General features: G+C 42.4%; 1 protein-coding gene across 3 annotated transcripts in view; it reads left to right on the forward strand.

The window, feature by feature from the left end:
- LOC136431529 (metabotropic glutamate receptor 3-like) overlaps nt 1–15,365 on the forward strand; it is a 31,530-nt gene continuing 16,165 nt past the window's right edge. Inside the window, exons 1-4 of one of the 3 annotated variants that reach the window (XM_066422937.1) lie at nt 1–124; nt 10,910–13,120; nt 13,408–14,012; nt 14,431–14,472. In XM_066422937.1, the coding sequence (XP_066279034.1) occupies nt 12,266–13,120; nt 13,408–14,012; nt 14,431–14,472 (1,502 nt within the window). In that variant the 5' untranslated portion in view covers nt 1–124; nt 10,910–12,265. Of the gene's footprint in view, nt 125–6,145; nt 6,291–10,909; nt 13,121–13,407; nt 14,013–14,430; nt 14,473–15,365 lie in introns of those variants that run through there. The other 2 variants (XM_066422936.1, XM_066422938.1) reach the window with 2 other exon arrangements.

The raw sequence follows: 15,365 nt of genomic DNA on the forward strand, positions 1-15,365 counted from the left end.
AGACTCACAGGTTGCGGACATTTCAAAGGCTTTGAGGATAAAGGTGTTTCAGGTATTTGAATGCACAGTGCGCCTGAACCTACTATCCAACTTCTCTCGGGGGAGAATGCCTTGCAGAAAGCAGGTAAGTTCGATACAAACTATATCAACGGTCTAATTGTCACTAGTTGAAGCTACCGCAGGATGATCTGTCCACAGGGACATGTGCGGCATTGGACGCTTCTTTAGACCCTAATTTGATATACAAGGAATGGCGTTTTAATGGTCACGTTTTAATGGCAGGGGAAATATGAAGGAATTCTGCATGTGAGGAGATCATTGCGAAAGGGTGGTTATGAACAAGGAGAACGGAATCGTGCGTACTGAATAATGCATCATGGTCCCCGAAGGGATAGTGGGGCAGAACAGTGAGTGCAACCTAGATTCTACCAGGCTCCACAGGTCGTTGAAAAAATAGTAGAAATCGGCCAAATATACAGATAGCATACCAGTGAAGTGAGCTGGCCATGGATTACAGTTTGCGACTTTATTTTTCCAGCGACCCGTGGAGCCTGGTAGAGGCTGGTAGAGGCTAGGTGCGATACACCAGCACATACTAGTGCCATCCTATTCTCCTCCTATACGAACGGGATACCGTTAATTGATATAGTACATTTTAGAAACGAATCATCATTGTTTGGTATTCGCATTAATGCATTGAGGTTTACGTTAGTGGACATTGAGAGCCTGATGGATATTTGAAATTTGTCCCACGAATTAGGGGACGACCATGATAGCGACGACCTTTTGTATACTCAGGAGACGACGGTTATGTACATGTTCTTGTTCTGTCTGGTTTAATGCAGTCGATATAGTATAGTTAAGTGTACGGTAATTTTCTCTCGAAGATTGTGCAGAGTTACAACTAGTTTCATCGCAGAAGCTACGGATAAATGATGCCGATACGCAAAGTTTATCACTTTTGCAATATTGCATAAAAGAAGAAATGATGATGAGACCAATAAGCTGTCATCGTCATCATTTAAGCTGGTTGAAATCTAGTTAAAACGTGGGAGGTCTCCTGAAGGGGTCCCATCCCTCTCCACCGTTATGACAGTGGGGCAATTTGGCGCCCCATTTCTTGACTTGCGGGGCCACAACTCAGCCGCACCGCGCAATAAACCCGCAGCTGCTGTTTCACACTCGGCGAACTCAAGAAAGATCTCTCCAGATTATTAAAGAGGCGAGCGCTTTCAATTTGTTCCCTTATCTTTGAAATACGGCAGTTCAAGGCATAGTGTGCCGCTGTCTGATATATGGGTAAGCAACGTTCGTACGAACAGTTGAAGTTATTGGTTGCGCTCGTAATCCTACGCCCACAAATGTTCGTTCATTATGAAAACGAGGACCTCTTTGTGTACCATATTTGTATACCATTGTATATTTGCATACCATACTTACTTTTCTCAAAGACTATTAGAAAAAGAACAGTCTTATGTTGTTAGATGTGTTTGCTACAGTCAGTTGTGCTTTCTGTTGCTACGGTATTTCTTATGTATGCAGTTTTCAGTTATAAAGATTTTCTCAAACTGCTTCTGCTCATATAACTTTATAAGTAATCATAATGTGTGCGTGATCTCCAAGCAGATTCTGGGAGGCAAAATCCTCACGATTCCCTAGCTACCCATTTTTGTCAAAAACTGTCTACGTCTAGGAGGCAGAAACGGGCAGCTAGGAGAAAGTAACGGTTTGCCCTCTTACATCTGCTTGGAGATCAATGTATGCGTATGATCTGATATGTCAGAAACAGGGTGCTTTGTCTCTTCGCTTATCGCGAGCGTTCGACATTTACAGTTGATTAGTGCCGCTGTGCTCCCCGCGCAATTCTCTACGCGCGAATTTGAGTTACGGTTATTTGTCGCACCCGGAACAACATGAGATTGAATCTCCCCTGGTGGCTGAAACAATCAGGAAACATCACCACAGGAGCCTCGTTTATAATCATCTCGTTTTCTCAATCAACAAGGGCTTAATGGGAAATCACCTCTGTACACAGAACTCACTGGCAGTGCCTTGCCATGCCTTGAAATATAAGTCTTTCTTAGGAAGATAGCCCTTTTTGATGTTGTGAAATTCACCGCTTTTTATTTGACATTTCATTGGTAATGATGCACCAACAATTACATTTTTCATGCCAATTCATAACTGATTAGTTTCGTACAAAAATGCCAAAAGGTCGAAATGATGAATGCAACTCACATGTCATTTGATCATAAATAACTCTATGATTCATGAATAATTTGATATCTCCAGAGAGTTAAATCTTCTAGGTCGCTTCCTTAACTTATTAGGCCAGTATGATCTGATTTCATATATAGGTTGCTTTAGATTAGTATTGTATTGAAGTAAAGCGGAAGGATCCTTTCTTTGACTGAATGGAAGGGGCGAGTTTTGTTATTGTGTTACCAGGAGGCAGGATGCATGTTGGAGCAGTCTTTCAGAGGGAACGTCCTGTATAGGAAGGGTGGGGTATCAGGAGCCAACCCCCTGTGCGTTAAAGAACCCAACACACTTATCGAGAAGAGTATAAGATTGACCCAGTGTGCCAGTGACCCAGTGTCAAATGCCATGGGGCATCACAGGTTCTCCTGTCACCAAATGACCAATGACAAAGTGATGAAAAGTCACAGATATCGCTTTACGTCTGCTATGATTGATAACTACTTACTTGTTCTTTACTTGTACTTGGTAAGGTCTTTTCACCCTTTGGCTGAGCTGCCTGCATCAAGGGTCTTCCGTCTTGTGCGTTCCCCATCTCTCTCCATCCCTGGCGATCTCGAGCCAGTACTGCCTAGTCTTGAAGCGCATGATTGATAATACCCCCATTCCACTTGGACGGCGCTCTCGCCGCGCCCTCACGGCGACCAGAGCGCCGTGAGAGGCGCCGATTTCCTGGAAAACATGCTCAAGTGGAATCTCTACGGCGACCTCAGCGAGACCAAAATATCAAATGTCAGCAACTTTTTATGAGCGACCAAAGATTTCACAGATCACTCAACGAATTCTAGAGATAAAGAACGAATTTTTTTTCCGTTTTGTGTGCTTTGTTGTCTTCGCAGTCATACCTTTACCTCTTGCATCATATTTGAATGATAAAATCAAGGGGAAAACAGATTCAATTTTGATCGCTGCACGGTCGCTTAGTGTGTGTCTTAAGTTATATATTTGTTCAAATATATTTTTTTGTCTGTCATGTAACCTGTTTGCTATAAATATCTTTTATCATGCTACGTTATTATAGAAACGTAAATCACAGAATTGTGAAACACTTTTTGAACCACAGACAATAAAACTTGGAGGGAATTTAATTTGAATGGAAGCAAGTACTTGTAGTTATTCGTCAATTTGTAATACCACTAGGAAAATTTTGATCTGACCACAAAATTCCCAGAAATTCAAGATACACCGCTTCAAGAATGAAATTTGTTTGAACTACAGATAAGACTATTCAATCATTCAATCCTCGTAGAGTGCTCGCTGCGATCCTTGAGCGCTGCGGCCCTTTGATCCCTCGCTGCGGTCCTTTGATCCCATCGCCATCCTCGGCGCGCTCACGGCGACTGTTTTGAACATGTTCAAAACCATCGCCGAGGTGACGGCGCGCATGGCGCGCATGGCGCTCTCACCGCGCTCCCAATACGCTCTCGCCGCGCTCTCGGCGCTCTCACGGCGCTCACGGCGCTCTCACGGCGATCTGGCCAAATTGACGTCGCCGTGAGAGCTCGGCGAGAGCGCCGTCCTAGTGGAATGGGGGTCTAACACGGACCCAAAACGGGTTGGCTAATTACACATTCAAGGCAGCACCCTATGTGGGCAGATTAACTCCCTCCAATGCACTTTTATATCCAGCCTCAACTGCACACCAACAAAAGGTGAAGCGGGAAAATCCGCCACCCCAGTGTCGACGGCACCATTTCCAGGGATTTACGGTCGGGCTTATGAGATTCTTATGACCCCACCACAAACGGGACGTTTGTTGCATGACAACGCACGAATTAATCTGACGCGTTTTACGTGTAACTGCAAAATTCTGACAGGGAAATAAACCATTCCCGGGCCATTTATTCTTTATTTCCTACATTTCATTGTAAATACGTTAAACGTAAGGCATTATAATCTTATGGGCATCTTGGATTTATGGATCCAGGAAGTTTTATAGCTATATGAATACACCATGAGGCTGATCATGAAGCAAGTGGATCTGACTATACCACTCAGTGAACGTTTTAGAAGCTCCTTCTATATTTGGTAACAAGTTACTTTTATTTTTCTTATGTCTATGTGTATGTGATAGTATATATTCATCAGACGGGTATAGCGGCGACTCGGTACTTTTTTAAAGTGCAACTTTCAGTTCAGTTCAATGTTTTCTTCTGCTGTTCTGCATTCATATGCCGACGGCCTCGCACAAGGAAAAATCCTTTTCTCACACGCCTTCCCCGTCCTTCCTGGTTTGTCCGAGTACATGTTTACGTCCATGGAGACGATACAACGTTGTATAACCCTTTGTAAAGTGGTCAGGTAAATATGCCAATCACTCAACAGTTTATTCATGCTCTAACCCATACAGAACTACACCTGGTTTGATTTCATACTTATGCAACAAGCTGTATACCAAGCGTCAAACTAGAAACGCTTCAAACCTTCGGTAGTCGGCTTGGCATGAAGACTCAACAGTGACCAACTGAAACTCTGACTCCTTGCCTCAACTCTGATTCTCAGGGAAACAAGAACATTTCATGGACTGGCAACATCTTACGTCCTGTCCATTGTTTCCAATGTGATGTGTATTGTTTGTGATGTATACAAAGAAAATAGATGTTGACCTAAGATATTTATGGAAATATAGTGTTTCTATTATCCGCTGCACGAAACACAAATATTGTCCTTCCAAACCGTCTTGAGTAGAATCAGACATATAAATATTGTCAAGTAGCTGATCAATGACAAATATGAAATTAATCAAATGTAAGCTACAAGGTGTACTTCGGTGTGTAACACGATACCGTGACATTTTGTTTTCAAACCTCCCGCGTATGTTGTGACAACACGTCATCTAAAAATGACAGATGGTCAGTTAAGGGGGTTGATTGTTTGATCAGTGAAGTAATCAAGTACGTAAATCACAGGTAGTCAACCAATCATGATGCTTTCATCTTATTTCATGTATTTATAATGTACCATTTTACGTTGGCGACATCAATAGCACATGCTATATTGTTGTACGAAAACTACAAAAGTATGATTTTGATCCAATACCATAAAATGATATGATATGACCATGATATGACCTAGCAATCTTATAATCTTAAGTACATTATTTTTGGCTTTCCTGTAAAATGTGTGGAAAGTGACGCACGAAACAAAATTGCCCCCTTCTATGTCGATGACCCTCTGCCATTTACATGTTCTTTATGTAGTGATTAATGACCAGTTGTTTCCTAAACCGCTTTCGCATGATTCATTGCTGTGTATACAAATGGTGTAATTTAGCTTAACGTTCAGATTGCCCCCGATGCACCTAGATTGAAGAGTCGGAACACATTGCACGCCTGAAACGACTTGAACTACATTCAAACCGACCAACATGTCAGCGAACTCTCCCCATGGTGTGTACCAACTGCCAAGAACGGTAAATGAACTTTGGAGCAAACATACCTCCTGTTGAGGGACGAGAAAGAAAGGATAACGGGGGAGGGAGAGAGAGAGAGAATCTTTGAATGAAAAAAAAACCACAATGAGTAAAGGATGGTAAAAATAAGAATTGCACAATCTATAACGTACATAGAAGATGCATGCAGGAATCGTCTAGCCTCTACCTGGCCCCACGGATCGCTGGGAAAATAGAAATTGGCCAAATAGAGTGAATTGTATGAAGGGAGTCGGCTACAGAGAGAGGGTCCAATATGCATGAGCCTGCAAGTGAAACCCTGGCAAATATTCTCCCTATAGCCGGCGTAGTTAGTCTGGTAGAAACTAGGAATCGTCGCCCAGAAGAAAGGATTTGTACCGTAAGGTTATTTCACCTCAATGCCCCTCCGCCACAGTCCTTCCTGGTCGGCCCCTAAAGTACATAGCAAACAACGTAGGGGGCAAACTATTTTATTATCGACCATTGTGTACGTGCGCACGCAGGAGGAAATACTGTGAGTTCTGGAAAGTCGATGTATAGCCGCTTTTCGATTCGAGTTAGACCTATAAGCGAAAGAGCCGAACTGAGACAGAAGTCGAAAGGGGAATCCAGTCGTCAGGTAGGGGCTGTTCTATCTTGGCTTTCAAATCATTAATGTTGCTCAGAAGCTAGGCCCTAAACACAACCGTACTACGGTTTGATTTGGTTACTGATTTGCGCAATAGCTAAGTTATGACAGCTTAGTTTCTACAGAAACATGGGATAGAAAAAAGCACGGACATTTCTGACAAGAGACATGTGATGCTTCGTTTTACAGATAAAAACGAAAGTTCAAGCGTTGTAAGGGGCTTGAACATACAAACAGAAATACAGTGCGGTACCAATTACGTTAGAAACGCATTCTTTCAAAATCCTAAACCGATGTTCTGACTTGATTTGTGTGAAACATGACAACAAATGAAAACTGGACGTGAGCACCAGGTACATTCTTTGTGTTAGTTCATCACCACAGCAAACATTTTATGTTATCATAACTAGCTGTAGATCACATTTACCCATGCTCTTTCATGGAACAGTGTGAAACAGAACGGAATGGGCTAACAAAGAAGGAAATACATTCTCTACATATCTCCGCAACAAAGGAACACAATGAAATACCGTTATGTGTTTCGTTTATTAGCTGATCAATTCTCATTCTGTAACAAAGTTACGCGAACCATGCAGTAGCCATTGCCATTAACGTTACCTGTTTAATCTGAATCATCTGAGAGTAAAGAAAAGTCCTGAAAGGGCAGATTACTGGAGCAGGTCGAGTCGTGCAAAGATCCGCCGTTAGCAGATGTGTTTTGGCGATAAGGTGGTTAATGGTTTCCTGAAGGGCGAGGTCGTACATAACTTCTGTACACAGCAATGGCGGGATGTTTGTACTCTCCAAGCAGAGGAGTGGGTCCGGCTAGTTTTTGGCGTGTTTTATGCGTTTTTGTCGGGCTTTCCCACAGTGTGGGTTTGGGGAACACACAAAAAAACACGGGACAAATAAAACCCGACAAAAATGCCTAAAACACGTCAAAACTGACCGGCCGGATCCACTCCTCTGCTTGTTTGCACCAAGCAACTGTTTACCTTTTCCCTAGGGGAGGGGGGCGTGTGAAACACGTTGTCAACGATCACAGGGTAAATTTGCACAACTAACACTATGTTATCCTGTTGTAAGACCTCAAGTGTGACTGAATAAGCATGTTAGCTCACTATAATTAAAAATACTAAGGACATGTGACGTCAGCAATTGGTCGAAAGTGTCAGGAAGTTTGTACCGTCCGCCGTCTCTGTTGAGTGAAGGTCGTTGTGCCCGGATGTAAATTGCTCCTTGATTCATTCCTCTCACGAAGTATCCTTGTTCGGTCGAATACTGTAAATGCAGAAATGTTCGCGGTGGTTTTATGTTCGTTGTTTTCGAGGTAAGCTCTTCGCCTCGAAGTTAGATCACCGGAAATTTTTTGCCCTCCTACCCCTTGTCTACTATTGTCTCAAACGCGAACAAAAAAAGCACCGCGAACACTCCATTTTCTCAACGCGAACTTAAATGCATTTACAGTACTCGACGTGCTAACTTCTTATGCAGGAACAGATTTAAGGTCTGTACTATAAAGTATAATCTTATCACGTGTAACGCGATTCGTGAGTCGCTGACAGTATGGCCCAGCTTTGCGACACACAACTGGCAGTAATTGATCTCAGGAAGACGGATGGCTTCCAATGGTATATTGCTGATTACATTTTCCAGTCTTGGTTATCGGGGTCAGCGATCTGGCGACACTCGGAACTTGGTTTCGTCAGGCTAATACATGCAGACGGAGACATATGTCGTGACGGATGCGTTTTCAGCAATTTCCGGGTTATAGGGGTGTCATTGATATGAATATTTCACCAGCGTATATATCAACAGAGCATCATATGTCATTTACTGCCAGGGTGACTTTCAAAGTAAGCTGTATTTTACACTCTGTGTATCCTAGAATGTTATATATAAATATATAGGCAGTCAGACTGGAGATACAACATGACCAAGGAGGTTTCTTTGTCATATCAAGGAAGTTAAAACCTCCTATACTATTACAATAGTTAAAACTATTGCAATAGTATAGGTGGATGCAGGACACGTTTTATGGATTTTAGCTTTTAAGGACAACGACACCACGATATGCTTTGAAGATCATACAAAGTCGATTGGTGTACGCTCAAAATTCCTGTTTGATTTCCGGCCACTGTACCCGGGAGCCGTTTATAGCTCGATCATGAAAGATAAGATGGAAGTAATCTCTTAGTGGCCCCCAGACGTCTTTGCACCTACCCGATCATTTACACATACTTAGAAACCGTGGGTGTGGCCTTCCAGGGAAAAGCTCTTTAGGTGATGAATATCTTCTTAATATAGAGTTGTTAAAGGATCTGGAGGCATGAGCTAGACATTTGAGATTAGAGCATTAGCTTAATGAGGACAGATGATCGCTGGAGTTCTCTTTGCCAAGAAGATTGGCTTTTAAAGATGATGTAACATTATGATGTAACATTATGATTACAAAAGAGAAGTCAAACCCTTCACTAGTTATAGACAATTACATTTGTATAATTTAGATAAGCAGCTTTTATACCTATTTTGTACACTGTTCTTTTATGTATGTTATTTGCATTTAGCCTTCGGGCATGAATTTGCAATAAACTTATTATCATTATTAGTTTCATTGATGCACTACTTGCATTATATAGCCGCATTCTCACAAATTAAGGAAGAAAAAATGTAAAACGCCTGAAAAAGTGCACAAATTTAAACAGTATTGGGTTGAGTATCTACAAAGGTAACCTATACTAAACGATATCATGGTCTAGCATGACATATTAGCTAATGAATCAAACAGTATTGGGTTGAGGATCTACAAAGGTAACCTATACTAAACGATAAAATGGTCTAGCATGACATATTAGCTAATGAATCAAGAAGCACTTACAACCATACTCACAAAAGTTGCTTTAAGAAGTCAGTAACCATTACAGTCATCATGTAACTTTACAAAAGCACACACACGTCGATTGGTGATCGATTACCGTTAAAATTACATAAGCGTTATGGCCACAGATATTGCTACTTCATTTGAGTCAAAACTCTAAAGTCTGTGTTGTTCACTCTACTTGTGGTTCGTCCAATGCTTCATAGGCAGCCATGGCGAGTTTCCACTAACGATCCATACTTTGTAATCATGCCAGGCTTTCTTGGCCTCTTCATCACTGCATGCGTCTCACTGATTGGACCGAATTGCGCTCTTGGGGTTCACCTTGAAGTTTTCCTATCAGCTTCGAAAGTAGGCGTCTAGGAGAGGATTTATTCAGACATGTGGGGTTAAGCCTTTCATTTAATCGTTGAAGGTTAAAGGACGTAATAAAAGCCCAACTAGATTTTGACTTAGCTTTGTGTGATCAGTAATACAATGGTTCCTCGCTGTGCTACGTCGATCTAACGTCGAGTCCGCACACAGTAGCAATGCTACAGGGCGTTTATAGCTCGATAAACTTTAAGTACAATGGATTAAACCAATGTCAAGTGAGAACAAATTTGCTTATAATGATACATTGCATCCTAGTACTTTTCGCAAGCTGTTGAAAAAAGTGTAAAGTAGTTTTTAGGTTCTCTTTCGTTGGTAATCTTTCAGAGGTTTAGGCGTGAATACGTATACGAAGTTCCCTACAAGCGTTCCTATAGCGCAGATTATGGCGTTGATCTTATAGCTTTTTCGACCTCAAGCAATCTGTTAACATGTTTCAGCCTGTCATCGGCGCAGTCTTCCGGTTGATTGCTTGTAACAAAGACTAGAGCCGAGGGCAATCGTCCGCCCAATTGGTTAGGATACAGATCTCATCAGGAAGGCTCCCGGTCTGATCTTGTCATCCATCAAGATTAGGTGATCGCGCTCTGATAGCGTTTAATCTTGCACATATCATCCAGCACCACCATCGACAATACATTCTAATCTTTAGTTACCAAAACAACCAAGTTTATTCTTGAAGAAAGTGTCAAATTTTGTACGTGATCTCTCAGATCAGCGAAACTCCCGCCTAATGCTTAGGTCCCAATCACGCTTTAGATTGTATAATCCCCTTACAGCAATTTCTGTTCTTGTTGCATATAGATAGCTCTTTTAGTACAATTGATGATAACTTTGAAGCATATATGCCATCTACATGTAGTTACATAATTCATGTTCGCTTTGCAAAATTTCGTTGATAAATAATTTTTTTAGGGACCGCCCATGATGAGGAACTTCCTGTTGCCGGCTCCTTGCAGATCTTAAAGCTGTGAAGCTTGATAGAAAAAAAGGAAAATATGAATTATGTAACTACATGTAGATGGCATATATCCTTCAAAGTTATCATTGATTGTACTATAAGAGCTATCTATATGCAACAAGAACAGAAATTGCTTTAAGGGGATTATACAATCTAAAGCTGACTTATTAGAGTTGTGCATTGCATAAGCATCTAATCGTCGTCCTTTTTATATCATTGCCCTAGCGGATGTGTAAATAGGACTTCGGTCAATTCAATGAGATTTACACAACACCACCGGCCTGGTATCACGACCTTTTCAAAGATAAACAGATCAAGCCGGTTGTGACTAACCCCACTAGAGCTTCTGTGTTTTGTATTGATCCACGAAACCTCATATCCTGTATTTCTCCTTCCCAGATGCGACCATTGACACAAGCGGCCCGCAACTGGAAGTGTTTGCAGATGTAGAGGGACTGAAATAACTGTCGGAAGAGGAACGGTTCCTTAAGCAAACAGTGGCAGTTACACGGGCTAACCCGTGTGTCGGACAGAATGCCAGGGAGATATTATGATTGGGGGAGCAAATAAACCTGTGTGATGGCTTACGTAACAACTCAGCACCGGGCTTTGCGCAGCGGCCATTTTTAACCACAGGGCGGACGGTCTGCCGACAAGCTGAGGACAAGAAAGAGTTAGAGCAGACTACGCAAATTGTGCTGCCTTCGACGAAGCAAGTCGTCTGTAAATGATATCACAAACTGTCTGGTCTGTAGCAAGGTTGAGAAAGAAGGTTAGAGGACTTATTCTGTGCTGTCTTTGAGTGTTGTTGGATTGTATAACTTACCTGACGTAACCACAACACTATAAAACCAACTGTTGGGAGCATAGGTCACGCTGAAATCACCCACCCACCAACTAACGACTTTTTTCGGCCACAACAGGTGGTTCAGGGCAACGAGGCAAGTGGAAACTTGCCAAGGAAAACGCATGTCACTGTGACCCAAGATTTAAGCCTGACGGTGTGTTGTTCTTAACGCGACTGTTAGCCGAAGGTTGGGAGAGAACGAAGGCCAAGGCTTGAAGATTCTGCAACCTTGAAATGGAACGTTTTGCTTTGCTTTCTCGGGTCAGAAGACGCAACATTAGACTGTTGAGTTGACATCCGTTGTGTATTTATCTGCTTTTATTAGAGGGATGCCGGAAAGCTGACTCATACTTTGACGTCAACTGTCAGATAAAGGCACTTCGCACGGGAGTACTACTAGTACGTGATAGGTAGACGCCGAAACAACTTAGCTGAAGACCACCTGAAAACTACAAGGACTACAAGATTGCGTTGAATGAAGGTAATACAGTTGTCAGTCTCTGTAAAGAAACAACTCCAGACGTTGTAAACTGTGTGTGCTCGATGTCTGAGTGTGTACGACGCCGGAAACTTTGTGGCAATCAATGACTGTACTGTTATTGGTGGAAGCTACCGGAACTCTGTGACAGATCTTAACGGTGAGCAAGACCATCTGTTCTAAAGACTGTGTGACTGCAAAGCAAGGACAACTTGAGACGTTATCTCATCATCTTCCAAAGAGTTGTTCGGCACGACGTTTTTGTCTTGAACTGGAAGTCAACCATATATTCTGTGGGACAGGTTTATGATGTGGTAATTCTTACCACTGTGGTAGATGTTTACTGAACTACTATTCATGGGCAAAGAGTCTATAAACCCTGGCATTAAGTTCTATACAACACTATAAAGACCTATTAAGCCGAGGCAACATGGCGGTTCCTCGTACCAGCGTCTCCACGAAGCGGAGGGTCAACAGGGACTTTGTATCGTGGTGGATGCTGAGTTTGTGGGGCTGTTTGCTAATGGCGTGTGTACACAGCTCTCACGTCAGGAGGGGGAGGGAGTTCTATGCCCAGCCGGGGAACGTTACGCTGGGCGGTTTGTTGTCGGTACACGTGACCGTCGGCGGGGAGTTCTGCAGCGTACTGAGGGAATCCGGCGCCGTACAGCGCATGCTCAGCATGGCGTACGCTGTGAACGAGGTCAACAGAAGAGACGATCTCCTTCCCAATGTCACCTTGGGGTTCGCCATATACGACGATTGTTCGACGGAAACAATGGCGCTGGTCGAAACGCTAAACTTTATTTCGACCCAAGGTCTCGACAGCAGATGCACGGGGCAGTTGTATCCTAATTTGATAGGAGTTGTCGGGGCCGAAAACAGCGGTTCTACCAGGATGGCGGCTGAGTTACTCGGACTTTTCCATATACCAATCATCAGTCACTTTGCAACCAGTGACGTTTTAAATGACATGTCCTTGTTCCCGACATTCTTTAGAACAGTCCCTCCAGATAGGTTACAAGCAAAGGCCATTATAGACATCCTGGTTTACTTTGAATGGACCTACGTTTCTCTTATTTACTCTGATGACACTAGCTACGGAATAGAGGGAATGAGAAAGTTACAAAAGGAGGCAGACGCCGCCGATCTGCAGATCTGTTTTGCTGAGATCATCAGTGTGACAGCGGTTGGGACGGACTACGATGAAGTCATACAGCAGTTACGGAGAGACAGAAATGTGAAAGTCGTCATCATGTTTAGCAACTTCTTTGACGCAAACCAGGTGAGGAATCATTTATTTCAAAACAAAAACAAACAAACAAACAAACAAACAAAACAGGCATGATAAGAACGGAAGGTAAACAAGGAGTGGAATCTATCTCAAAAGTGTATGGTGAAAGCAACAACATACACATATTTGGTCCTTAAGAGCAGTTGTCAAACATGTACAATTATGAAATATAAAATTTGTGTTTTAAGCTCCAATGAACTTTACTCCTTTGTGTGTGTGACATGGCAGTGTTTCCATGATTTCATATCGGTTTCTTATGTAACGTTTGTTTATCTCAGGTGTTTGCAGCGGCTAAGCGGAACAACGCTACAGAGGAGTTTGTGTGGGTGGGTAGTGACGGCTGGGGGGTCAGTGTGGAGGAGATCAAGGGCCAGGAGGACGCTGCCCTCGGCGCACTCACGGTCGTACCCTACTCCTGCCCAGTCGAGCGATTCTCCAACTATCTCAAGACCCTCACCGTGGACTCGGAACCGAACAACCCTTGGCTTGACGAGATCTTGAGTAACATGTCATTCAGCGTCGTACGCAACGACAACGTGGTCTCAACGGTGTTCAATGCTGTCAACATGTTCGCGCATGCGTTGGACGACATGTTTCGCGCCGGATGTCCAGGCGTACCGACCGGATGCGACGTCACAGACGGTGTGAGTTGCGACTTTTTGAAGACACTAACAGAACATATCCGGAACGTTACTTTTGTGGGAGAGTGTGGATTCGAACTGAAGTTTCACGACGGGGAAGTCGTTGAAAGATACGCGTTACAGAACCTACAGAGAAGAACGGACGGGTCTTACGAGTACGTGCGCGTCGGCATGTGGGATAAGGACAATGACGATGTCTCCGTCAACAGAAGTTTGATCTACTGGAATCTGAAGGACGAAAGGTATTCATTCTTCCAAAAATTGGATATTTGTTTTTTTTTTCTTATCTAAATGATTTGCTAGCTGGTGGTGGTTTGGTGACGGAAGGATGGTGGCCATTGGTTTGACCGTATACTAGAGGATATTCCAATTTGGTCATTTCCACATAAGGTAAAAACAGTGCTAGTATATTACTAGTGTCTTCGAATTCAGGACCTATACAAATTGAGGATTGTTGTAAGACGGTGTAAAAACCTCACATGTAGCATGCGCTCACTGCACTTTTTTCATGCCATGAATAAACTTTGCCTCCTTGTTCTATCTTATGTTAATACATTGTATATTTTTGTAAACCTCATCCATTGGCAGATTCATTCATGCCTATATCCATTTCATCGCAAAACCTGTCGCTTGTTTTCGTCTTTTTTTCTCTCCTGACAGGTATAATTGGACGGGGTACAGTGAAGAAGACACCACAGAAATGTACTTATTATTACCTTCCATCATTTCATAATTTCACTTCTTCTCTTAAAACTATACTACATGATTCTATCGTCGTTGCCTTCCGCATTTTTGATGAACGATTGAATGATGTAATACACCATCAATGCTTTCCTTAATTTTGCCTCATCATCAGTATTGCTGGATATCATATGTTAATCATCGACCCCATTATCCTTTGTTGAGATGTATTGATTTCAGCTAATTTGATAATCCCATATTTCAGTGATAGTGCAGCTGGTGATCAAGACTCGCTGAATGGAAAATCAGATCTTAATGATATTGAGTCAATCCTCTTTTTAGCAATAAAATCAGTGAAGAGCTAGAGTTCCGCGACCCCATACCTTCGCCAAATGATTTTAACCTTTCAGACTGATGTATTATGACTGTTTCTCATTAATCATGCAAATAATCTAATCATTTGCATAAATTATCATTCGATCATCTTCTCCACTCAAATAGCAGATTAGAATACCAAAGACTAGACATTTACTAGGTAATTTATTGATTTTTTATTGGTTCGACATGAACACGTGGATACACGAACAATGTTCTGACGAATGTCAAATAAGATTTAACATGAATAGAAATGAGGATTGAAAATGCGCCAACCCTCGGTTATACTCAAGTAATTGTCATGGCCAACGCTCAACCCTCATGTTTGCTTCGTTTTGGCTGAAGTCTAAGCATATTTGCTTGATACGTAAAGAGTCTATGAATAATGGTAGCCAGAAGGAAATATTCGCATCCATCTCAGGATGGTACTTAGAAACGACTGGCAACCGTCCAGCAATAATAGGGGTTTGTGCAGCAAGGCTGCCAAAAACCCAAGCATTTATCTACAAATCGCATATTTGAGATGGATTGAATTTAGT

This window comes from Branchiostoma lanceolatum, chromosome 1, assembly GCF_035083965.1.
Source record: "Branchiostoma lanceolatum isolate klBraLanc5 chromosome 1, klBraLanc5.hap2, whole genome shotgun sequence".
NCBI classification, from domain to species: domain Eukaryota; kingdom Metazoa; phylum Chordata; class Leptocardii; order Amphioxiformes; family Branchiostomatidae; genus Branchiostoma; species Branchiostoma lanceolatum.